This window comes from Rhododendron vialii, chromosome 9a (assembly GCF_030253575.1).
Source record: "Rhododendron vialii isolate Sample 1 chromosome 9a, ASM3025357v1".
Lineage (NCBI taxonomy): Eukaryota > Viridiplantae > Streptophyta > Magnoliopsida > Ericales > Ericaceae > Rhododendron > Rhododendron vialii.
The window spans coordinates 16,142,819-16,168,868 of NC_080565.1; the positions used below are offsets into that span (position 1 = coordinate 16,142,819).

The 26,050-nt window shown below is 41.1% G+C and overlaps 2 protein-coding genes across 7 annotated transcripts; one reads left to right on the forward strand and one right to left on the reverse strand.

The window, feature by feature from the left end:
* The first annotated feature begins 8,612 nt into the window (after window positions 1-8,612).
* Window positions 8,613-10,584, forward strand: LOC131302024 (lysine--tRNA ligase-like). 5 transcript variants are annotated; one of them, XR_009191557.1, is made up of 3 exons: window positions 8,613-8,885; window positions 9,141-9,297; window positions 10,312-10,584. XR_009191557.1 is itself a non-coding variant. In XM_058328592.1 (2 exons), exons 1-2 carry the CDS (start codon window positions 8,615-8,617, stop codon window positions 10,371-10,373), a joined length of 267 nt encoding a protein of 88 aa, XP_058184575.1. In that variant the 5' UTR covers window positions 8,613-8,614; the 3' UTR covers window positions 10,374-10,584. The 5 variants fall into 5 exon arrangements, 1 of the variants encoding a protein (XP_058184575.1); XR_009191558.1 differs by lacking the exon at window positions 8,613-8,885 and adding an exon at window positions 8,973-9,023; XM_058328592.1 differs by lacking the exon at window positions 9,141-9,297 and having other exon boundaries at window positions 8,613-8,819.
* A 9,530-nt stretch (window positions 10,585-20,114) lies between these two features.
* LOC131302023 (myosin-9-like) lies at window positions 20,115-25,106 on the reverse strand. 2 transcript variants are annotated; one of them, XM_058328591.1, is made up of 10 exons: window positions 24,892-25,106; window positions 24,658-24,760; window positions 24,506-24,583; window positions 23,521-23,603; window positions 23,323-23,360; window positions 22,358-22,485; window positions 21,785-21,962; window positions 21,333-21,538; window positions 21,122-21,241; window positions 20,115-20,371 (listed from the first exon to the last, which is right to left on the reverse strand). In XM_058328591.1, the coding sequence occupies exons 4-10, from the start codon at window positions 23,559-23,561 to the stop codon at window positions 20,303-20,305; spliced, it is 780 nt and encodes a 259-aa protein (XP_058184574.1). In that variant the 5' UTR covers window positions 23,562-23,603; window positions 24,506-24,583; window positions 24,658-24,760; window positions 24,892-25,106; the 3' UTR covers window positions 20,115-20,302. The 2 variants fall into 2 exon arrangements, with proteins under 2 accessions (XP_058184574.1, XP_058184573.1); XM_058328590.1 differs by having other exon boundaries at window positions 23,521-24,360.
* Between the last annotated feature and the right edge of the window lie 944 nt (window positions 25,107-26,050).

Here is a 26,050-nt window from a genome sequence, read left to right on the forward strand (position 1 = left end):
CGTATTCAGCTTGGTTGTTGGTGACTTCAAACCTTAGTTTATATGACAGAGGGATATGAGAGTTGTTTGGGGAAACTAGCAATACCTCTATGCCATATCCACATTGGTTCGATGCTCCATCGAAGTAAAAGATGTCAGGTGTCATCCAAGAGACATAAGATGTCTTTGTCGAGGAACATGAAGTCTTCTACCTCAGCCTCTGTCACGGGGTGATCTGCCAAGAATTCTGCCACAGCCCTTCCTTTTACTGATTTCCTAGTCATGTATTTGAGGTCGAATTCTGCTAACAACAATAACCACCTAGCTAGCTTTCTGATAAGTGCTGGCTTCTCGAAAAGATATTTGATTGGGTCTAAACGAGAAACCAGCACTACCGGATGTGCTAGTAGGTAGTGCCTTAGTTTCTTTGTGGCCCATACTAGCCCCCAACAGGTTTTCTCCAAGGGAGTGTACCTTGTTTCATATTCCATCATTTTCTTGCTAAGGTAGTATATGGCGCACTCTACTTTGGCATTGTTTTCTTGTGCTAGCATACATCCCATGGAAGTGTTCGTCACTGAGAGATACAGAATCAGTGGTTTCCCAAGGATGAGTGTTGATAATACAAGTGGATTTTGAAGATACTCTTTGATTGCTTCAAATGATTGTTGGCAGTCTTGGTTCCACTCGAAATCTGTATCTTTCTTCAAAAGCTTGAAGAGAGGTTCACAGGTGGTTGTGAGTTTGGAGATGAACCTGCTGATGAATTGCACTTTTCCCATAAAGCTCCTTACTTCCTTCTCCGTCTTTGGTGGTGATATCTCCATGATAGCCTTTATCTTGGAAAGGTCTACTTCGATTTCTCTTTGAGTGATAAGAAATCCTAGCATCTTTCCAACGGTTACCCCAAAAGTGCATTTTTAAGGATTAAGATGTAGCTTGTATTGCTTAATCCTCTCAAAGAACTTTTGAAGTGTTTCATAGTGTCCTTCCCTTTCCTTTGATTTGACTATCATATCATCAACATACACCTCCACTTCTTTGTGCATCATGTCGTGCAACAGTGTTGTCGCCATCCTTTGGTAAGTGGCTCCAGCGTTCTTCTACCCAAATGGCATCACTTGGTAGTAGTAAGTTGCCCATGGCATAGTGAAGGCGGTCTTCTCTCTATCTTCAAGAGACATCAGAATCTAATTATACCCAGAAAACCCATCCAGGAAAGATAACAATGCAACCCCTGTGGTGTTGTCCATGAGTTCATCTATGTGTGGTAATGGAAAGTCATCCTTAGAACTGGCCTTGTTGAGATCTCGAAAATCTACACATACCCTGATTCCCCCAGTTTTCTTTGGTACTGGAACGATGATGGCTACCCACTGAGGATATTCGGTGACTATGAGGAAACCGGTGTTGATTTGCTTAGTGACTTCTTCTTTTATCTTTAAGACCCAATCGGGGCGCATACGTCTTAGCTTTTGTTTAACTGGTTTTGCATTAGGATGGAGGGGAATTTTGTGCTGAACAATTTCGGGGTCAATTCTAGTCATGTCCTCATAAGACCATGCAAAAACGTCTTTGTATTCTTTTAGCAAAAGGATTAGTTTTTCACTCTCTTGAGAAGATAGTGTTGCACCAATGTTAACCAGTTTGGGCTCGTTTTAAGAGCCTATGTTTACTGTGATTATTTCCTCAGAAAAAGGTTTGGCGTGCCTCTCTTCTTCTCTCTCGATGAATTTTAGAATTCTTTTTGGAATCTCTTCCTCAAAAATTGGATTATCAGAATCCACACAGTTAATCATAGACAAAGTGAAATACTCTAAATCTTCCTTCTCATTGCTAAAATTGTCAAAAGACATTTCAGAGTCAAATTCAAAATAAATATCATGCCTCGGTGCTTTGACCAGGTTTTCCTTGCTAGACTCAGTTGTTTGAAAAGATGAAACACTAGACTCGGACTGGGTCGACTCAGAGTCAGAATCGAAATGGGAACTAGGATCGGAGTCAGCATTTTTTATTTTGTATTTTAGAGTGTATTCCGCGGTCCAGTTTGGGTAAGCCCCTTTTTCAGCATCCACAATCAGCTCAGAGCAATCTTTTTCCTCACCAAGGTTGATCATCAGCACTTCATTGTCATCTTGATTTGCACTTTCATTATTGTCACCCTGCAAGTCCTGAAGGGCCATTTGATTTGCCGTTGCCGTTGCGTCTTCTAGTTGAGCTTTAATCTCCGCTTCATCGCTATTGTCAGTTTTTCGTGTACCAACAAATCCCCACCAGTTGCCAACCTATCCATGATGGGGTGGATCACCCTTGTTTCATTGTTGGTAACCCCCTCGTCAAAGAGTAGGTTAAGTGATATTTCTTCTAGTGGATCATTGTCAACAAACTCTTCTTCTTTTGCTTATTAAACTTCGAGGTTGTCGACCTCGTCTATCGGCCAGTAGTTGTCAGTAGGTGCATAGGGGTCATAGAAATAGATTGGGACCCTGCGTATCTCTTCTTCTTCGACTATGCTTTCTATTTCTTCATCATTGACTGTTCTGGTGAACATAATGTCGTTATCTTCAGAGATAACTACTGTGGACTTTAGTTGATCCACGAGAGGGATTAACTTGGAAGGGTCAAGATCTTTGACAGCAGGATGGAATGGGCCAGACAACTTGGTGACAATTTGAAAGTGCGAATTGAACATGAACAGTGATGTAGCCATTTTACGTGAAATTTTTTCCTTTGGTTAGATTGTTTTTAGCTTACCCTTTTCTTCTTGGTTTCAGAAACCCCTAAGGTTTTAACCTGCAAAAGAGAATTTTACGACATACATATGTACAATGGGTGTGAAGAAGAACTTTCACATACAAATGCAAATAGGTTCCTAGCCTGTAGGTTCCTGTCTTATTTTGATAAGTTCTATGGTTTTCTAACACATGTAAGGTTTGGGTAGTCTCAAGGGTGCTCCGTTGTCAAAGGGCAGCCCATTATAGGCGGCGATCGGGTGATTTCCTTTTTGATATACCACTAGGTACAAGTGACTGTGGAGTTTGCTGGAACCCCTAACATAGCCCGTGACATGCCAGGGTGTAAGGTGAACTAAACGAGGTTGCCTGCTCGATGCATATGATAAATGAATTAAATAAAGGATGTATTATTCCTACGTCAAATTTTTTGGTTATGGCTCTTAAGCCCCCAGCAGAGTCGCCAAAAACTGTAGACACCTCCCGAAGCGGGGCATCGCCATACAGATTGATCATTGCTGTTTGTTTGGTTATTTGCTTCATAAACCAAGATTGTGGATATTCCCATGGCTAGGAACATCGCCACACGATAGTGGTTATCATCAAAACAGAGTTGCCACCTAGTTTATAAAACTTGGAAAACAAGTAGAGATTCTAGGTGCGGGAGCCAAAAGTACAATAAAGGGAAGGTGTTAGGCACCCCTCTTTGCCCAGTTGTGAGACTGGCCCATAATCGTTCCACATATGACTAATTCATGCTTTATTTAATTCTAAATACATAGATTTGATTAACTAACCTTTGCACAGTGAATGGTGAACCGAGACGATAATTGAACCATGCATCAAAAAGACAGAATAAAACAAGATGTCCCAGGGAGATGGATCTCGTAGCTGGAGAATGGATGTCACGGTCGAGAGATCCTTCTGGTTCAATGTACCGACTGATGGATCGAAGATCCAGCCGATGTTCTTCCTCACACCAGACTAAATAATTAGCAGAGAATCAAATTGCTACGATTAGCATGCATAAGCTGAAAATAAAACAAACCAAAAGCCCCTGGGCCTCACCACCTTGATCCTTCAGTGGCTTGATTGCTTCGAATTGAAGGAGATTGACTGATTTGCTTTTTGTAAACCCTAGGTTAGGGTTTGAACTTCTGGATTTGGATCGTTGGATCGCGGCTGCCTTCAGGAGGTTAGGGCTTTTGTAGAGGGGATATGAGAGAGTATATTTGCAGGTTTTTGTGGCTAGAAAGGGTGTATGAACATATCAATTTCAGAACCCTAAGGACCTTTTATATAGGCAATTGGTGACTCACTCTGGCCAATTAAATAGTGTGAATCAAAAAGGAATTCTAGGGTTAAAAGATCTCTAGACGCGATCTGTTGCGTAGCCCGAACGCATCGGAGAAAGGCTGCTAGGGTTTTTAGGATCGGATCAAACGTATGACAAAACATTCCAGAATCTGGAAAATAGACGATCTGGTGGCCGGTTAAAGGGTCTAGCAGCCGAGGAAATGATTAAGCGGCCGAAGGATAGACCTGGCGACTGAAAGATCAATCTCTCAGGGTGATTTTCAAGCAACAAGTTTCACGGGTGAAGAAATGATGTTGAGGCCGTGAGATCGATGTTACGGCTGAAAGATAGATTTTCCTAGAATGATATATTTCTGTCTGAAAGGCTATATGGCTCTGGATTGGGTCCTCTAAGTGGCTAAAAGTACTCACCATAAGTCCACGGGTTCATGAGAAGTCAATTAGCAATCACTGTATCCATTCATCATCGGGATGGTCCCCAAGATGGGACTTGAAATAATTGTTAGGCCAAATTGGGGTGTCTACATAGGCCTCTCTCATTTGAACAACTGTCGTCGCAACCACCTTGCTCCCACGGTCACTATTGCCGCACAACAAGGCGAGGTTGATCTTCCTGAAGGCATTCCTCTGGTACGTCTAAGTGATACCGACACCTCTTCCTCCGGCCGTGTAACCCTTATTTCCCCCTCTTATTACTTTGCTGATCCCGATATGTCTCACCGCCTCAATCTCGCAGCCATGGTTGGTCATTTTGGGTTCCATGCCTCCACTGCTTCTTCGGGCTCCACGCCTTTTCCCGTGCTACTACTTCCAATTCTCCTCCTACCGGCCTTCTTGCCGACACTCGTCCCAAGCGATCTCACCAAGATGCTATCGACGGTGAGGAGAATGAAGACCAGCTGTCCCTCCATGTGTTCTTCCAACTGACCACAAGAGTCTAAAGTACTTGTTTTCTCAAAAGGAGCTTAACTTACGACAATGTTGTTGGATGGAACACTTAGAAGACTACGATTTTGAGTTCTAATATCATCCGGGTAAGGCAAACGTGGTAGCGGATGTGTTAAGTAGAAAGTTGACACACCTTGTGAGTTTAGCCATCCATGAGTGGAAGACGATGAATGACTTGGGCTCATATGTGTTGCATTTTGAAGAGGTCCATGACGGAGTTACCTTGTGTAATTTAACCGTATAATCAACCTTGTTGACTCGAGTAGTTGAGGCTCAACAACAAGATGAAGAAGCGGGGGAGTTTCGCAACAAGTTTCTTATCGAAAATGCTCGAGAGGGGTGAATGATTCATGTCGATCAAAGCTTGCGATACCGAGGAAAATTATTCGTACCCACTTCGTGTCGGAGAGAAATTTTGAGAGAATTTCACCATTCACCTTTAGCCGTGCATCCGGGGGGAACAAAAATGTATCATGATTTGCATAGACAGTTTTGGTGGCTGGGAATGAAGAGAAACGTCATCATTTTTGTGTCCAAATGCCTTACGTGCCAACAAGTGAAAGTCGAACATCAACGACCCATTGGAGAGTTACAACCATTACCTTTGACCGAGTGGAAGTGGGAAAACGTGACTATGGATTTCGTTACCAAGTTACCGAGGTCGCCGAGGGGGCATGATGCCATTTGGGTGATAGTTGATCGATTGACCAAGTAAGCGCATTTCTTGCCTATTCAGGTTTCGGATTTGATTGATACGCTTAGCCATTTATATATCCGCGAGATTATCCGTCTTCATGGGATTCCTATTTCTATCATGTCCAATAGAGATTCGAGGTTTACTGCGCATTTTTGGCAAAGTTTAGAAGCCGCTCTTGGCACCAACTTATTGTTTAGCACCGCGTATCATCCCCAAACGGATAGGCACACTACAACAAACTTAAGTTTCAATAGCATAAATCTTATAGCATTTTTAAAAAAATGCTATAATAGAGTTACATTTATAGCGTGCACGGCACTGCAGGGAAACTTAACGCAATTACAGCGTTCCACTTAACTCAATTACAGTGTTCACCAAATTAATAAGAAAGGCGCCAGTCTCAGAAATCCCTTCTCTCTCTCCCTTCTCTTTCTCTGCCGATCTCACCATTCTCTCTCTCTCTCTCTCTCACACACACACAGAAACACACACGAAGAGAAAAGAGCAAAGGAATGGCGTGATTCAAAGTCATTGCCTTCACCAATCGAGCACCAGCAGTACCACCATCCGGCCTCGATCCTGTCATCTCCAAGCCCCATCGCTTGTCTGACCTCGACCACAACTCGGTAAGTCGAATAATTGCACTCTCAATGTTTATTCTTGATTTACTTTGGAGTTTTGATTCGGGGATCTATTTTAGGGTTTTCAATTTGGGTTCTCGATTTTGGGGTTTTGTTTTGGGATTTCAATTTTGAGGGTTTCGATTCCGGGTTAGTTTGGGGCTGCTCTGCTTTGATTTTTGTTGATATGCTCTGGGTTTCAACTTTTTATGGGCTTAATATTTGAGTTTGAAATCATATGTAACACAAATCTGCCCGCCACCTATCCAACTTTTTTTCCCAATTAGTTTCAATCTGTCGAAACAATGGTGTGGAGGGTGTTTAAAAAGGATGGTTATGCAAATGGTAGAGGAGGGAAAAAATGATAGACAGAGGTACGCTTCTCAATTCAGATTCGAGAACTATGTATATCTTTTAATCTTGTTTTGGAGTTTCGTTCTCGACTTGTTAATTTGGTTGAGTAAAGACGAGGGAAGGAATCAAAATGGCACCGAACGGAACGTTCGATCCTTGCACATGTAGCATATGTCTATTTTCCTCTTCAGATTCAATAGCGTCAACGGAGTCAATGTATAAAAGTTTCGAATCTTTTATCCAAGTTCTTAACTCCATTAAAGAAAACACGGGCTATACCTAATGCATCTAATGTAGAAATCTAGGGGTCGGGCACGCACATCGTGTTCGCGGGTGTATGTGGGAGCGGGAGTGTGGGTGGGTAGTTGTTTTTGGGGTCTGGGAGTGGGTGGCTGAGTTCAAGTTATTTTACTATTTTTGCCCTAATATTAAATCGTGTTATAGTAAAAGCAGTTGTAAAATTTGGTATTTTACATCGGAAACCACTTTTGTGACAGTTTCAAAAATTTGTTCACGCTTGACACCAATTGGTGTTTTCCCTTGCTATATGAGAATAGATTAAGAAAATTGTAATAGAGTTAGTCTTGATTTTGACTGGATCCATTCCTACACCAAACGTCCTTTGTGGATTATAAGATATAGAGTTAGAGAGCATTTCAATGTTTTTGGAGCAAATCTTGTTCTTTGGATGTTATCATTCCACCTTATTAAAGCACTTGTTAGTTTCTGGTGATTTGAGTTCTAAAACTTCTGTTTCACGTTTCCAATTGTGGTTTATTGGTAAGGTAGGCCGGATTCTTCATTTTCCATCGGAGAATGATGATCTTGGATATTTTTAAGTAGAGGGAAAGTTTGAAGTTTTGAGCTACTGATCATTTAGACCAGGTGAGTCTAATCTGTGATCACTTTGATGTAGTTTCAACAAGTAGGGTAAGTTTCAAACATTTGTTTGGTGCCTTGAACTTGCATCCAAACTCAAGTAAGCACTTGTCTTTGCACTTTATATTTAGCAAGGCTTCCAGTTTTGACAGATTTGGTAGAGCTAGGATGACTCCTGTCCTATATTTCAGCAACTTCATCTCACCTAAAGATGAGGAGAGGAGGACTAAAACAATCCTACTTATTATTTTGGGTTAGCTACATTTTGCTTCACACAAGGACTGTTCGGACACGAGTTTGTATGGAAACTTAGCTACATTTTGTGTCGTTTATTTCAAATGGATGGACTTAATTTTCAGTCTACTTTCAAACAGCTTTTAGCTGAGGCATGGGATTGTGGCCTTAACCAAGTTGGCCAGTTTTCACACTGGGGCATCTGGTCTGAATGGAATGGGAAGGTCTGTACGAATACTGCCTGTTGATCACGTTTTGTTGTTCTCATGTTAGGTTAATGTTCGACAAAAATGGTATATTCAACTCGACAGTAAAGAAAGAAATAAAAGTATACATCCTATTTTGCGCTCTCTATTGAAGCAAATAGATTACCTCTCAGTCAATACTAGAGCCAGAAAAACTTCCACTACAACAAGAGTTATGGGTCAAGAGCCAGAAAAGCTGTTTGTTGTGGTCAAGAGTTACTAGCTCGTAGTAATTAATGGTACTGATATATATATATATATATATATATATATATATATATATATATTGGAAAGAAATTGTAATTTGGCAATAAAACAATATCTTGTTGTGTATGTTCCATTGCTTCATCCTTTTCAATACTCTCTCTGTCCCGCTTGAAATGAATTATGAGGCCTTTCTATTCAAGCTTATGGGTCAACCCTTGCAAGATTGACCAAGTAAACCTCTGGTTCAGTTTTGAAGTGTACTAATTCTGTCTTATGCTCCAACTCTATTAAGCATGTAAGACAAGCATTTAACTCACCCAATCAGCCCAAGCATAACACAGAATTAACTTAAAACGCAATTAAAGGTTAGGGGTATTACACTATTAAAGGTTGAAAACACCAATGATGAACATGATTGCTCGGGGAGCGGCTGCCCGTCCTTTTGTGACCCACCACAATGACTTGAACATGAAGCTATACATGCGGATTGCACCTGAACTATATCTTAAGGAGCTAGTTGTTGATGGACTGGACCGTGTTTATGAGATAGGAAAACAATTTAGGAATGAAGGAATTGACTTGACACATAATCCTGAGTTCACTACATGTGAGTTTTATAGGGCTTTTGCTGACTATAATGACTTGATGGAGCTCACAGAGAAAATGTTGAGCGGTAAGTTACAAATTTTGTGAAGTCAACATGCAGTGCTTTTCTTATGGCATTAGTTTTCAAGAAAGTGTGTTTTCCTTTTAGATTTCTTGGAGGGTTAGAGAGTGACCCGATTGTGATCGATTTCACTCCCCCTTTCAGGTCTCTGGATGTAGGCAATGCTGGGTTTAACTTTTCAAGTGACTCAGGACAATCTTTATATCATTTCACAATGAAAATCACGCCTAGCAAACTATATCTGCTTTTTACCATGTGCAGGAGGATTGATATGATCGAAGAGTTGGAGAAAATGGCTAATCTAAGCATTCCCAAGGATCTTTCAAGTGATGAAGCTAACTAGTATTTGGCAGATGCATGCATGAAATTTGATGTCAGATGTCGTCCTCCCCTGACATCAGCACATCTCTTGGACAAAGTAAGGTTGTTATCATTTTTTCCTCCTTTTTTTTTCCATTATGATTTATGTTTAAAACACAGTAATATCTAAGCCACGAAAACAAAGGTCAAACACAGTTAAGCTACTAATTTGGCAAACAAAACCATGTTCAAAGAATACTTCACGTACATCATATGATACAGTAGGGAGAATCTGGTCTTCTCAATCGGGGTGCTTCTATTGATTGCAAGTTTTGATTCTCAATCACATTTCTTTCCCTTGTTCTTTCAGTGTCTTTCTCTACCATATATTTTGCTGGTTCTTGCTAGTTCATTAAACACTACAACAAATTATACTTTTGATAGCTTTGAGTTATGAGTGGTTTAATGGAGATTCCTATGAATGCTCTACTATTATTATGCCTAGCTATCATCCCTTTTCTTTGTTTTGTCATAAGTTCATTCACTTTCCATTTTTCTACTAAACCTTAATTGATAAGAAAATTCCTTGATAAATTGGTAGTTCAAATGCAACTTAGAGGGTGCTGGTGTAATGTGGATCTGAACATTGATGATAGTGGATGACTATATCTCAATAGGTTAATGTGAACTGCTCTCGCCCACTGTGTGAATGTCGACACACGCACAAAACTTTAATCCATTTGGTTAATGGGGATGATTAGTGATACCAGTGTCATTTATCTTTTGCAAGAGCACTATGCTCATTGTCTACCACCATTGATCAATAATGTATGTGTTTGAATAGCTAAGTGGCTCGATTGGTAGTTAAATGCGTGTGGTTGAAGTTCCAGCTTTTTACACAGTTTTCTCACATGAATAGTTATGTTCCACAATCGCGCACGGATTGGTATATGTCGTTCGCCAATTTGTCATGGTATGGCTGCTTCTGAGATTGTTGTTGGTTCTTGCTAACAATTATCCATCATATTCTTCTTTTTCTAAATGCAAACATTATGTTGCTTTAAAGTTATTTTTCTTGTTAATAATTTTTACTATATGTATTGGGTTACTTTGAATAGTTCTATATTTACAGGTATGTGTTCGCCGTTGGGAGCAAAAGGGTATAAACTTGGCAAAAAAGTAAGCTTCAAATAAAGAACATCTCCGTGGGCGAAGAATTGGGGTACTTGAATGAGAAGGCTTCCTAGTTTAGGATTACATTTTCTGGAAAGAGAGATTACATTAGTGTTTTTTTTATGAGTGTAATTAGTCTGACTCTTAAATGTAGTTTGTGCCGGAAAATTATTCTTCAAGCTATTGTAATGAATCTTCAGTTGAATTATTTATCTTACATTGAAATTGTATCGCATTTGGATGTACTTTGGTATTGAATGGAATGTAGATTTTCTGCATGAAAATACTAGTATACTAGCATTTGTAGTATTTAAAAAAAAGAAGAAGCTAAAATTGGCTAAGATAATGTTCAGAAAAAGCTATTGTTTACCTTTAATAGCATTCATTGCATGCTGTAAAAAGAAATAAGATAACAGGAAAAAAATGCTATCAAAGATCCAACATACAACAGCGGGCAATGGACGCTATAGAAGGTTTTTTAACAACGGGCAATGGACACTATAGAAGGTTTTTTAACAGCGGGCAATGAACGCTATAAAAAGTTAAGACTTTTAATTGCATGGGCTAATAAGGCGTTCTCCAGAACACTATCTATTACCTACCATAGTGTTTTTTGCATGCTATTAAAAGCGTTTTTTGTTGTAGTGGCAATCCGAGTGAACGATCCAAATTCTAGAAGACATGCTTCGGGCTTGCGTTATGAATTTTCAGGGTAGTTGGGAAGATCATCTACCGTTGGTCGAATTCGCATACAACAATAGCTAGCAATCTAGCATCGAGATGGCGCTGTATGAAGCTTTGTATGGGAGATCGTGTCGATCACCCGTTTGTTGGACTGAGTTGGGCGAGGCTACTTTGGTTGGGCCAGATTTGATCAAAGAAACCTCCGAGAGCATGAGAGCGATTTGCCAATGCCTTCTTGAAGCACAAAAGAGAACCACCGAGCAAGTCAAAGTGATTTGTCAATGATAGTTGACCGTGCAAAGTAGACAAAAGAGTTATGCCGATCGTCGTCGCCGGCCGTTATCATTTGAAGTGGGGGATCATGTGTTCCTTAAGGTGTCAAAGTAGACAAAAGAGTTATGCCGATCGTCGTCGCCGGCCATTATCATTTGAAGTGGGGGATCATGTGTTCCTTAAGGTGTCAAAGTAGATAAAAGAGTTATGCCGATCGTCGTCGCCAGCCGTTATCATTTGAAGTGGGGGATCATGTACGTGTTCCTTAAGGTGTTACTACGTCGGGGATTATCTCATTTTGGGCAAAAGGGTAAGGTTTCACCTTGTTTTATCCGGTCGTTTGATATTATCGAGAAGATCGGGGAAGTGGCTTATCGATTGGCATTACCACCGAGGTTATCGGGCATTCATAATGTATTCCATGTATCAATGTCGCGGAAGTACGAGCCAGATCAGTCACACATTCTAGAGTGGTCCGAACTAGAGTTGGAAGCTGATGCATCTTACGAAGAGGAGCCGATACGTATCCTGGACTCTCGTGAGCAAGTTTTGAGGGGTAAGACCATACCGTTAGTGCGAGTTCTATGGAGTAATCTTGGAAGGAAGAATCGACATGGGAAAGGGAAGATGAAGTTAGAAAGAAGTATCCGCACTTGTTTCCGAATTAACCAATGTGACTTCTATGTTTTGAGTTTATGGTTGTTAGCTTGTTGTTTGATTATATGTATTGTGGCATAAGCATGATTATTTGATGCATGATTTTAGTTGGCTTGAGTTATAAATTTCGCGACGAAATTTTTTTAAGGAGGATAGATTGTAGAGATCCGTGAATTATTCTATTTTCTTTAATCGTTTAAAATGTGGAAAATCATATTTTGATGTTGTAATGATGTTTGGAAGTGTTGGTAATGAGTGGGGTTCGGTTCGGTGTCCGTTGGTGAAATTTCACTTTTCTGCCCAGCCAGTACCGGTACTACATTTTGCCCAGTACCGGTACCCGTTGTCCAGAAGTTATGTTGTTTGGCATTTTTGGGGTTCCAGTACCGGTACTGGGAATTGCCTAGTACCGGTACCCACTGTCGATTTTTTGAAAATTCAGCAAACATTTCAGCCCACTATAAATACCCCCCTTTACCATTTTTCACACCCAAATCCTACGAAACAAATCTGGAAACACCCCCTCTCACTTACCCTACTCCACTCCAATCTCACCAAAAACTCTTGATTTCTACCTCAAATCTTCAAGATCCAAGGGATTCTTTCCTCAAAATCACTGGATTCTTGCATTTGGTGAACAATGGGTAAGTTTTATGTTCTTGATTTCACTTTTTGGCTCTTAAACTCATTTTTCTCTCTCTCTCCTCTCAATCACTTGTTGATCTTTGCTTTTTTATCATGTTTTTTGGGGTAATTATATACTCTCTAGATCTTGTACCCAAGCTTGGGAGTAGCTTGTTCTTAGAAGATTTGGGCTTATTCCTCTTGGTAGACCTAGGGTTTTGCTCAAAATCCACTTTGGTATGGATTTCTTTCTTTCTCTACATGTTATGTGGTGATTTTGTGTGATATAGAGTTTGATTGCTATTCATGGTTCGGATGGAACACCTTATGGTTTGAGAATTGCATATTTTTATGAATATTACATAGTTGTCTTCATTGTTATGATTATGGTTTATTTGTGACGCATTGGATGATGTCAGTGTGTGTGGAACAAGTACATAGTATTGGTATTGATAATGATGATAATGTGATTGTTGTTGTGAAGTTGAATGTGGAGTTTATTATGACGCAAGGGGTGGAAACACAAAGTCGCAAAGGGTGGAAATTTGTTGGAAGGGGTGTGTGCATGTGTAGGTGTATGAGAGAGTATTTAATACTTGTACATGGCGTTGGCTTGTGTTATATTGGATCGGCTATTTAGCTTGATTCATGGTATTCATGCTTATCGTCTCATTTACATATAGATTCTGTAGAGATTTTTCTACCGGGCTATTGTAGCTCAACCCAATCTTTCTTTTCAGGTTCAAATGTCGGTCAATAGTGTGTGTGCATCAAGTATTGAGATGGGAAGGCATTTTTTTTTTGGAAGCTAACTATATTTTAGTTACTTAATCATCTTTGTAAATGACTTTCTTTTGATAAAGATGGATTTGTAACTATTTATTCAAGAATTTCCTTTTGTTGGGCCCGAAGTGCCCCCATGGATTTGGTTACACAATGTCACTCCATGCGACCGCTCTAAAAACAGATTTGCGGGTGCGATGTCGAATGCCGTAGATGACTTAATTGAAGCCCTTCCTACCACCAATTAGTTTTAGGATAGATGGTGGAAAAGCAGTTCGACAAGTGGTATCAGAGCCAGGTCATGGGTTTGAGGCGCGGGAGTGTCATCGTGAGGGAGGGATTGTTGGGCCTGAAGTGCCTCCATGGATTTGGTTACACAATGCCACTCCCTGCGACCGCTCTAAAAACAGACTTACGGGTGCGATGTCGAATGTCATAAATGACTTAATTGAAGCCCTTCCTACCATCAATTGGTTTTAGGAGAGATGGTGGAAAAGCGGTTCGACACCTTTTGACTAAACTGTTTGTAAGTTATCAATTTGTTCGTATTCATACTTAAGCTTATTTTGGGGCCGGTGTGCCAAAGTTGTATATCTCTTAACCTGGGGACTTGATTTGTAAATTAAACAGGTGAGAACTTCTTTTGGGTATTAGTTATCGTATGCGAGGATCTTTTATCGAAATGGTTTATTTAATTATGGTGATAATTGAGGGCGTGACACTACCAATCCTGTCATTGATGTTGATCGAGAGATGATCACTTCGGCCGCCTAACCGTGGTAAGTTTTCCAACCTTCTCCTCTAATTCCTACCCTGCGCAGTAGATGAAACATCCAATGGCCCTGGGTGGCCGTTTTGATACTCTTAATTTTGCTGGTGCACCTCGTGGCATTTAACACACATTACACTAACTTTTGCTTCGGGACCCTTCGGAGTGTTGATGATTCTTGGTGGCTTTTGTACCCTGGCCCTCCGTGGCCCTTAGTTTTGGTAGCCCTTCGTGGCTTTAATCTTACTATATGTTGCCTTTCATGGCATTTATTTTACTTTTGGTGTTTACTTGTGTTTAGTCACACTTTGTTCCGAGGCACTCAACGTTGCCTATTTTGTTTTAATATTAACATATTCAGAATATTCGAATAGTTCAAGTATTTAGGTAGCATCCCCCATACTTACTACTCTGCTTCCCAGTATGGAGTTAGAGACACGATTTAATTCCAAACTCAAGCGCTTCCACGGCTTCCCAGTATGGACCTAAATAAAGCGATTTAGGTCCATACTTAAGTGTTCAAAATAAACAAGTCGACAATTCAATAAACACTGAAAACTGCAAGTTTTATTCATAAATTCACGAAAACATAACAGTTGCAATGAAGAAGCAAATTCTAAACATAGATAAACTCATTAATACTGAGGCATAATGCCACACTATATTTGAAAGCAAAAAACACACGATCTTACAACGTGGCACACTGCAAAAATAAGTTGAAAACGAAAATTTCAAAAAACAAAAGCCACTTAGCTTCGCTTAAACCCATAATTTCTTCAGATTCGGCGTATTCCATGGCCAAGGGACTGGATACCCATCCAGATCTACCAAACAATAGGCTCCCACTCTAGCCACTTCTATTACCTTGTATGGACCTTCCCAGTTCAGTCCGAGCTTTCCGTCAGTTTTGATCTTGGTGTTCCCGACCACCTTCCTCAAGACCAAATCCCCTACACTAAACTCCATGTGGGTCACCCTCTTGTTATAGCTTCTCATAAGCTGCTCCTAGTACGATGCCAGTTTTACCAACGCCCACTCTCTCTTTTCCTCAAAAAAATCCATCTCTCAAGCTAGGTTTCGATCGTTGCCCTCACTTTCTACCAGAGTCGTTCGATTTGTTGGCAGCCCTATCTCGAAGGGTATTATTGCCTCAGTCCCAAATGTCAGGGAGTACGATGTCTCGCCGTTGGAACTCCTCGGCATAGTTCGGTATGCCCAAAGGACCATGGGCACCTCTTCAGGCCACTTGCCCTTCTTTTTCTCGAGTTTCTTTTTAATTGCTCCAAGGATTGTCTTATTCGACACCTCTCCCTGCTCATTGCTCTGCGGGTAAGCCGGCATGGAATAGTAATTCCAGATTTTATACTGGGCGGAGAAAGCCCTAAACTTCTTCTGGAACTGAGACCCGTTATCTGATATGATGGAGAAGGGGACACCAAACCTTATGATGATGTTCTTCCACACAAACTTTTGCACCATTGGCTCAGTGATTCTCGCAAGAGGTTCCGCCTCTATCCACTTCATGAAATAATAAGTTGCCACAAGTAGGAACTTTTTGTTTCCCGAAGCCTTCGGCATTGGACCCACGATGTCCATCCCTCACTGGGCAAACAGCCAAGGGCTTGTAAGCAGCAACAGATCCTCTGCTGATGATTGCATGATCGGGGCGAACCTCTGGCATTTTTCACAGACCTTTACGTAGGCCTTTGCATCCTCCTACATATGTGGCCACCAATAGCCCTAAGAGATCGCTAAGTGGGCTATGGATCGGCCGCATGTGTGTCCTCCACATGTCGCCTCGTGGATTTCGTATAATAGGTTGTCCACCATTGAGGGGTGCACACATAGCAAGTATGGCCCAGTGAAGGACTTCTTGTACAACTTTCCCTCTGATGAGACCCAAAACCTAAAAGACTTGGCCTTGATCTTGTGAGCCTCCCTCTTATCGACCGAGAGCGTTTCGTCCCGTAGGTAACTCACTATTGGGTCCATTCAGCTCGGGCCCAGCTCAAGATCTAACATCACTTCCTCGGCCTACTTGGCCTACTCAAGGACTCGACAGCCACCGTTCTTTTGTATTCTGTGGGTATTGCAGAGGCCAAGCAAGCTAATGAGTCCGCATGTGCGTTCTTCCTCGAGCTAATCTGCTGCACATGCACCTGCTCAATCTTGATAAGTAGAATCTTGGCTGCCTCCACGTAGGCGGCCATATTCTTGTTTTGCACCTCGTACTCCCCGAAAAGTTGGTTTACTACCAACTGTGAATCATAGTAAACACTTAGACTCCGTATGTTCAGTACCTCGGCACTTCAAAGTCCTACCAATAGAGCCTCGTACTCCGCCGCATTGTTCGACTTGTTGAACCCAAGCTGAACGGCCTGTTCAAGAACTAACCCTTCTGGGGAAAAGATCACCATGCCTGCCCCTCCTCCTTTGTTGCACGCGGACCCATCCACATACCTCTTCCATTCCTCGAGGTATTGCTCCGCACTGGGGTTTTCTTGTTTGATCGTCACTTTTGCTTTTCCTTTGTTCCTCAGTATTGGTTCTTTCAATGGTAGCTGGGGCTAGGCCGATGGCATGAACTTTGCTATAAATCGGCCAATACTTGGCCCTTTATTGCCATTCAGGGTTGATAGCCAATCTCGTATTGACTCAACTCCACCGACCAAGTCAAGATTCTTCCTAAGAAATTCGCTATTCGAAGCAGGGCTTTCAATAGGAACTCCGTATACAGGACGATTGGGTGGCTTTCGAAATAGTGAGGCAACTTCCTCGTTGCTGTTAATAAGGCTAAGACCAATTTTTCCAAAGGGAGGTACCTCGTCTTTGCACTCAGCAGGGTCTTACTCACGTACGAAATCGGAGCCTGCTCGGCACCTCTTACTCGTAGGAGTGACGCACTCACTGCATGCTCTGACACTGCCAAGTACACTGTCAGCGCCTCTCTGGGTTCCGGGGTCGATAGTAGCGATGGAGCGGTCAAGTATTGTTTTAGCTCTTGAAACGCTTGCTCACAATCTGCCCCTCATTCGTACCTTACCCTCTTTTTCAATAATTAGAACAGTCTGCACTTATTAGATGATCGACTGATAAATGGATTAAGCGGGATCGCCATTCCCATCAACCTTTGCACTTCCTTCGTAGTCCTAGGACATGCCAAATTCTGAATCGCAGAGATTTGGTCGGGGTTTGCCTCGATGCCCCTCCTTGTTACCAGGTGTCCCAAGAACTTCCCTTAGCTGACTCTGAATGCGCACTTCAATGCGTTGAGCTTTAGTCCATACTTCCTTAGAACTTCGAAAGTTTCCTTTAAGTCCTTCACGTGGTCTTCCTTCTCTACACTTTTAACCACCATGTCGTCGATGTAGACCTCCATGGTCTTACCGAGTTGCTCCTTGAACATCTTGGTAACCAGCCTTTGGTATGTGGCCCCTGCGTTCCTCAGACCAAATGGCATTATCTTGTAATAGAATAGCCCCCGAGGCATTATGAATGACGTCTTTTCTTGATCCGGACCATACATGGCAATCTGATGGTACCCTCGGTATGCATCAGGGAAGCTCATTCGCTAATATGCCACGTTTGCATCCACTAATTGATCAATCCTTGGGAGTGGAAAGTTGTCCTTAGGGCAGGCTTTATTTAGGCTTGTGAAGTCTAAACGGACTCAGGCTTGTGAAGTCTACACGGACTCTCCACTTGCCATTCTTCTTTTTTACCACCACGGTGTTAGACAGCCACGCTGGATAGTACACTTCCCTAATTGCATCTGCCTCTAAAAGTCTGTCCACTTCCTCAATTACCACCTCCGTGTGTTGTATTGTCGACCTTCTCTTCTTTTGCACCATAGGTTTGTGCTAGGGATCCATATTCAAGTGATGACAGATTACCTCGAGATCTATCCCTGGCATCTCCTGTGGCATCCAAGCAAATACATCGATGTGCTACTTCAAGAATTCTACAAGCTCTTGTTCCTCCTGCTCGGTTAATGTTTCGCCGATAAGGAAGCACCTCTCTGGGTCATCCCCAATCTAGATTCTCTTCAATCCCTCAACCTCTTTCTAGGTTGGATCCCCCCAACATCTAGGATTGTTGGTTGGTCCGAAACCTCTACCAATTTTACCAAATGTACCTTTGGCATTTTCTTCAGGATCTGGACCAAGCATTAAGCACTATTGGGCTGTCTTCTGGTTTCGTTTGATGCACTCAACGCCATCTGTTCCTTGATATTTTATCATCTAGTACCGGTTGAGGAAATTGCCTTCATTATGTGCAACCACGTCCTCCCATTGATCGCTTTGTAAGAGCCTGACACATCCACCACTAGGAAATCTGTGGGCAAGACTACCGATCTTGCCCACATGTTCAAAGTCACCTTTCAAAGGGGCCATACAGCATCCGAACTAAACCCGATTAGTGGCATTATGGACTCCACGAGCTCGGCTTGATCCAACCTCATCTGTTTGAAGGCCTTATAGTACAACTCTTTGGTGCAGCTCCCTTGATCCACGAGGATCTTCTCGACTTCGTAGTCTCCCACACGTAGGGTGACAACTAACGCATCGTTATGGGGAACTTGTACTCCCTTCAGATCCTCGATCGTAAAACTAATCACACCTTCTGGCCCTTTGTCCGGTGTTGCCCTCTTCTTGCCGAGCTTCATCACATGGCTATCATGCTTGGCCTGCCTTGTCAAGATCCTCACCTACTTCTGTGTGTATGGAGCAGCCAAGCTGTGTATCATTTGGATCAGCCCTTGTGGCGGTTGATCGAACTATGATTCCTTGACCGCTTCCCGATTTCACAGAGCGTTTTCGATATACTCATTGAGGAGGCCCTCTACGACCTTCTCTTCCAAGAACCTCTTGTAGAACTCACAATTCTCCGTCATGTGTCCCCAATCCTTATGGTAACTCCATCGTTCGCTAGTGTCCCTTCTGGACTTGAAGTCCCCCGATATTTTGTCCGCTGGCCACTTGAACCAAGGGCAATGCTTTATACGGAAAAGTATGCTGTAAATAGGGTCCTTGAAAACCGTATTTACAATGAAGAATGATCTTGGCTCGAGCATAGGCTTGTTCTCCTTCTTTCCCTAGCTGTAATTCATGGGGCCCATAATCTTCTCGTAAGACCACTGCTTGGGCTGGGCGGCCTTCTTTGTGACCCGCTTTGGTTGCTCGACAGGGCATTTACCCCCTTCCCACAGGATATCGTCCTCAGCCCGTGCATGCTGCTCTTTCTTCTCCATGAGCTTGGCTAGTGTTTCGACTGGGTACATGTAGAGATGCTCCCGTTGCTTCCCCTTAGGACCAGACTGGTCTTGAAGGTTGCCAGTGCGTACTCCTCGCAGTAATTCTCGATCTCATTGAATGCCTCCCAAAACTTCTTGGCATAACTTCTCAGCGACTCACCGGGTCCCTATTCCATGGAAGACAGTACTACAACAAAAAACACATTCGGTGACATGTAAAAATGTCACCAAAAGTCCAAATTTTGTCACCTATTATCTTTGGTGACACAAGAAGAGGTGTCATTGTATCCATGACACTGAAAGTCAAGGGTGACAAAATTGTGTAATTGTCACGGAATGTTGTCAACAGTGACAAGAATTTGGTGTCACAGAAGACAAATTTTTCTGTGACACAATTGTCACCGAAAGTAACAATGACAACAATATGGTGTCACGAAAGAGAGATTTTTTGCACAAAGGTGATTATGTCATGGAAAGTAACAATGATAGCACCAGGCTGTCACAGAAAAAGATTTTTCTGTGACAAAGGTTGTCACCAAAAGTACCTACCAGGACAACCAATTGTGTGTCACCAATAACCTATCATAGTGGTAATACACACAACCGTGACAATCTCTTTTGTCACCAAAAATAGGGCTATAGCATCAAATATTATTTTCACCTGCTTACAAAGTTTCAGATTTTTTTTTTCTTATGATTCAACTTAACAAAACTTAAATTGTGAAGAATCAAAATATCATTCAAATCAAATATCCAATAAGTCTAAATTCATCATCCAACTTTACAACCCTTCAAAACATTCATCCTACAACAATAACCACTTCAAACTTAACAGCATTACCGAAACTTACAAAACATCCATATCCATGGTGTGTCCAATGACAAAAAGAACTCAAAACAAGTGTTCTATTTAACTACCAAAAAGTCTTCAACTCCATCTTGGTAAACTGCCAAAAAGCAACTCCATCTCCTTACCTGTACAAAATTGGAAAAAAAGAAAGAAAGAAGCAATTATATAACATGTCAAGCCTACAAAAGGTTCTGAAAAAGAAAGAGATTTTGCTCCATGTTCTATAACGAATTATGGCATGACTCATGAGCGACTAAGTGAGCTACCCAACCTAGATATTGATGTCATTCTACATAATATCGATGATATGCAACCTACGTAGCGACAAACTTTGCCAGAATCGAAGTGTCGGTGTCGGTGTCGGTGTCGGAAACGTGTAAGACATGGACACGCTCTGGACACACTTTAGACACGTGTCGACACATGAACCACATTAATTCAAGCTTTATCACACTTTTAAAACTATCAGAAGATTCAGATGAAATAATAAAATTGGAAAGTAGAAGCATATCATCATTTTTGTATGCTTACGTCCATTATCTTGATGTGGACACCTACTTAATGTTGCTTACATATCATCATTTTTGTTGCTTACGTCCATTCTCTTGGTACTTTTGTCAAAAAAAATAAAAATTATCAAAAGATGACAGTTTACAAGAATAAGGTAATTAAGGCAATGAGGTAAACAGTGTTTTCCTTTGTCAGTTCCCAACAAGAATGTCTCTCTGTCGAGTGAAATTACCTTTGAAGTAAATAGTGTTTTCCTTTGCATTAATATATATCACATGGATGCTTTTACGCCATTGCCATTTCAAATGACAAGGTGCATGAGGAACTACTTTCAACTTCAATAGCATGAGAACACCAATACCTACCATCTTTAGTTTTCGAAGCCCTCTCTTGGCAATTCTCCCCCGCCATCTACATTGTGTAACTATCGATGCCTTCCTGAGTTTCTTGTGGTGTGAAAAATCTCTATGACCACGCCAATGGGCCTGCATTTTTTTTAAGTAAAACTAATACCTTGGAAGTATAATAAACATCAGTTATAGCTATAAAGCAACACAGAAACAAATAGTCAATAACCTGAATAATAATTGATGCCTTAGTCTGCTTTCTACATCTGAATTCATTGCGAGCAGCCATTGCATGCAAACCTGTCTGCAAGACAAGCACTGAGGACTTGATTCTGATATATGCCATTCTAGCCAAGTGCCTATGTGAAGTTGTCTGTATCTTAACAGTAGCTGCCTCCCTTTTCATGGTCTCGTACAATTTGCAAGCAAGTCTTCCTAATAGCCGTAACAAAAAAAGGAAACGGTGAATTCTTATAAGAAAATGGGAATAAGCACCTAGGTCCAATTGTGCCATTGATAGAAAAGAGAACCAACAAAAAGATAAACTGTGTGTGTGAGGGAAGAAGCAAATATCCTTCCAATAAGTGCCACAGCAGAAGGATGTCTGGCACATGCTCTCTGTAAAATGCAGGGTTTTTAGCTACAGTAAAGTTTTCTTGCTTCAAAGATCAGCTGACGCACCACTCCATATAGATTGTATGCAAATAGTAGCCCTCCGTATTGCAATAAATCGTTTGCGACTAATATGAGTTCTCATCTTTCTTTGAATAGTCTTGGCTGCCTTGTTAAGTTTTTCTGCCCTACGTGCATCTAGCTCGGCCATCTGGCCGGTTCTTAAGAACAACTTCGTTTGTCCTATCTGCAAAACCATTTATAAACCCCTTCAATGCAAGAGACATCTAGAAAGGACAGGAATATAAACAAAGAAGCTGTAATGCTACACCACTGTTCTAGCTATATGAAGCTACGTAAGGAGAAAAAGCAATATGGCACCCCATGCTGGAGGACACAAGCCAGAAAAAAGTATCTAATATTAATGTACAATATCCAAAGATGAAGACTTGAGGTATCCATGACATTTATGTTTATGACGAGGAAATCGACATATGCTTTTATATTCCTATGCACCAGAACAGACAACATTGAGACAATATTAAAACCCAAAATACAGTATCATGTTTCAATGCTAATAACAGTAATTTGTAGAAAGGCACTTCATTGTACTGACAAAAGAATAACAGTTATCTAACTAACCTCCCCTGCATAGTGAGCAATGGCAAAATCTGTACGAGACAGTTTTGGCTTGATAAATCCCTTGTGAGACTTGAATGTCTGATAAAAGCTTTTGTGAAAATGTTTCAAGAGTTGACTTTGGAAACATGCTGGAAATAGAATAGTCCATCGTTAAATAGATAAAAAGGTCATTCATCTTCCATAAATAAGAAGCCCGTATTCGAGTTATGCATGCATATGCACACAAAAGATATGTGGGCATGAAAATCTAAATATAGGCAAATATTAAACACATAAACTAAGAACACAAACATAGAAATAAGGAGTAGACATGGACACATGTTGGTATTACAATTTCCAAAATTGAGGAAAGGGATATGAAGAGCCACGATAACAAAGGTATGTGTATTCCCAGTTTCCTTACAAAAAAGTAACGACGAACTTTATTTTCAATGGGAAACTTAATGTTTTATTTTGTTGGTAAATTGACAATTAATCTATGTCTATAGCATTAAAAAGTAATAAAAAAAATTTCTGGTCTCTACATTTATATGTTGGAAAAGAAGTGGGACTAGCAGGACTGTTCCCTTTATGAAGCCTTACTGTTAACGTAGTTTTGAAGCTGTTAGATGTTAGTGTGCGTAGAAGTCAAGAAGGCCTAAAGGAGGAGGGGCCAACATGTATAAAGTTCATACTTCAACTGACTTTATCTTTGGCCCCAATAACATTTCAAAAAAGTTGCACCAAGATTGTAGGTCATGGGTATCAAGGCATGACGAGTTTCTAAAGAAAAAGAAATTGGAAACAATTGCTGATGCATTTTCAACAAATGTACTTGTGCCTTACAAGTACCAATGTCCAACAGAAATGTCCACCAGAAGTCAGACATTGGCGACCTTCGGAGGCATGTCAAAACTCCCTGGCATACAATCACACAGATAACGTATATATGCACGCGAGCTTGCATAATGAGAAATGTTCCTTACCAGGCTTCATCAAGCAAAACAATGATTCCTCCAGGCTTCTGCAAAAGCAATATGAATTATGAAGTAACTGGTAGTTTGATAGGCTGACTCAAGGAGCAATGCAGTCACTATGGGAACTAAGTTACGGGCATACGAATCCTTATACGCAATGAGCCATTGGCAGGATGATTCCATGGTTTGGAAAGAAGGGCTACCTACCTCTGGACAGATACATAGGATAAAAAACTCGAGCAATACATAATCAAGTCAGCAAGCGGATAAAAAGCTTAAAAGTAGGCACTCTGCAAAGAAGAAAAATCATTTGTGCATTAGTACGGGTACACCGATAATATGTTGACAATGTATAAAAGGAGAAAAGAAATAAATAGAACCAGGGCAGCAATTAGGTGGGACCTAAAGAAGCAACATATGTTACAACTTTATAAACCCCATTACTTATTACCATGAACTCATTCTAGTAGCTTGGCCCCATAAAATAAGTTGAACCATGAGAAGACTTATGCACAGCCACAAATGAACCGATTTACTCATGAAACAACAATTGTTTATCACTATGATTAGATAGATGGCTCACCCTTGTACTTTCCCTTTTGTAATCAGACTCGTTTTAATTAAATGAATGTCTAAAGTATTCCGCAATTTACTCAAATTCATTTAATTAACATTTCCGAAAATCAGGGTGTTACAACTAGCGCTACATGGGGATCTATGGCATTGTATTCTCTTGCTCTTCCAACAACCCGAAAGGACAGAGAAAATTTTACATAGAATATTTTCAGCTTGCAAAAGATTGAGATGGTGTGAACGAGCATAGAAATATCACATAGAATGTTATTAGTTTCTGCATACTCCACATTAATGATTAACCACAAAGCATCAGCGAAGAGAGTACTATTATATCCATAACACTAAATCTTCAAATTTATCCACCATGTTTCCCAACCACAAGTTCCAGAAAATCACACATCCTACATATATCTTAAAGAACCTTACCGCTCGAGAATAGAATAACTTTTTTAAGTTGGTGAGCAAGAATATCTGCATTTAGCCAAACAAAATCAATCTCATCATCTATTTTAATCTACTGATCAATCTCTCAACAAAATCTAAAGAACATAGCCTAGCTATAAGTATAACCAGTTAAACTTTTTTCTAGTAAGAAACGACTGAGTTGAGAATTTACCGGTTTGGATTTCAGAGTAGGTACGCAGAATCAGCAGATCTGCTGTTAGCCTAACGGAATCGGTTGATCACTATTAACCTAAGGAATCAGTCTTTCAGTGTTAAGCAAACACAATCCTTAATAAATTAGTTGATCTGGATACAAAATCTTACCAAAACAAAATCCCTAACAAAATCAGTCGACCAAGATGCAAAACCTTTTTCTTTGACTGAGCGTGAGACCAAATCAAGTCATTTGAAGCAATCCATTTCACAACTAAGCACACATACACAAGTGAACATACACACACAGTTAGCGTTCATCACGGAAGAAGCGTGGTTCAACAAGATCGATTGCTATTGATTTCAAACTACTGGAATCGAAAAAATGTAGATTCATTTACTAACCACTGAGGTAGAGCATTTGCGAAGTCGATTGTTGCCGTCTTCGAGATCCGCAAGAAAGAGGAGCTCTGTGAAACAGAGCTTAAGGATAAATAGAATGAGAGAGAGAGAGAGAGAGAGAGATGCTGAGAGGGACAGAAAAAGACCTCGGATGATCGGAGCGCCGCCGATTTGTGGGCTGATGGAAGTCTTCGGCGTAAGTGTGGCTACAGGAGTGGAGACCGAAGAGAGGCAGCATGAAAAAGAGGAAAGTTAGGGCTGGGTTATGGTGACAAGTAAAACGACGTCGTTTTGATTGTAAAAATTTTCATTTCCCTCTTTTGACAGCGCGCCTAAATGAGTTGGAGACCGGGAGCACGAAAATTCGGATCTTTCGGTGACAACTTTATACTTGTCACCGAAATTTGTCTTCAGTGGCAAATATTTTGTCACCAAATCTCCTCATTATTTACCCTAGTCACCCAAAGGTTTTCGGTGACAAGCAGTAAAATTGTTTGTCACCGTTGAGTATATTCCGTGTCAACTCCAATTTTTTGTCACCAAAAAGTGTCAAATGATGTCACCATTGGTGTATATATACAATACTTCAAAAGTCTTCGGAAAGTTATTTCCAACTCTTGATTGAGTTCGGCACCAACTTGTGGAACCATGCAAAGGCCACCTTTCCCAAACTCGAGGCGAACATCTTGCGCATGATAGCATCGTCCCCTTCATGCATGAACATGACCTGGTGATAGTGCTATATGTGAGCCACAGGGTCCGTGTTTGTCTTATACAGCACGAACGTGCTGTGTTTCACCCTGTTAGGAAGCCTTGCGCTTTGTAACCGTCTTGAGAGAGGAGAGCTATTAGTTTACTAAGGGCCTTGCGCGCCGCGTCCTGTGCGGTTGTGGCCCCCTCCTTGTGTCGTTCAGACCTTCGCTCCTCCTCCCTTTCCCAATCAAAGTCAGACCATTCATATCTATCCCGACGGTGCCTTCTTGACCGTTTCTCCTCCCGCTACAGACTTCTTCCATTCCTTTCATGGCGGGAGTCCCTTCGGCGCTTCTTTGGAGTTCGGTTCTTGCTCTGGTACTCTCGTGAACTCCCAGACCTTTCTTCATAGGTCCTTTGTTTATTAAGTTCACGTATCTCTCGCTCACATCTTTTCATCCGCCTGGCA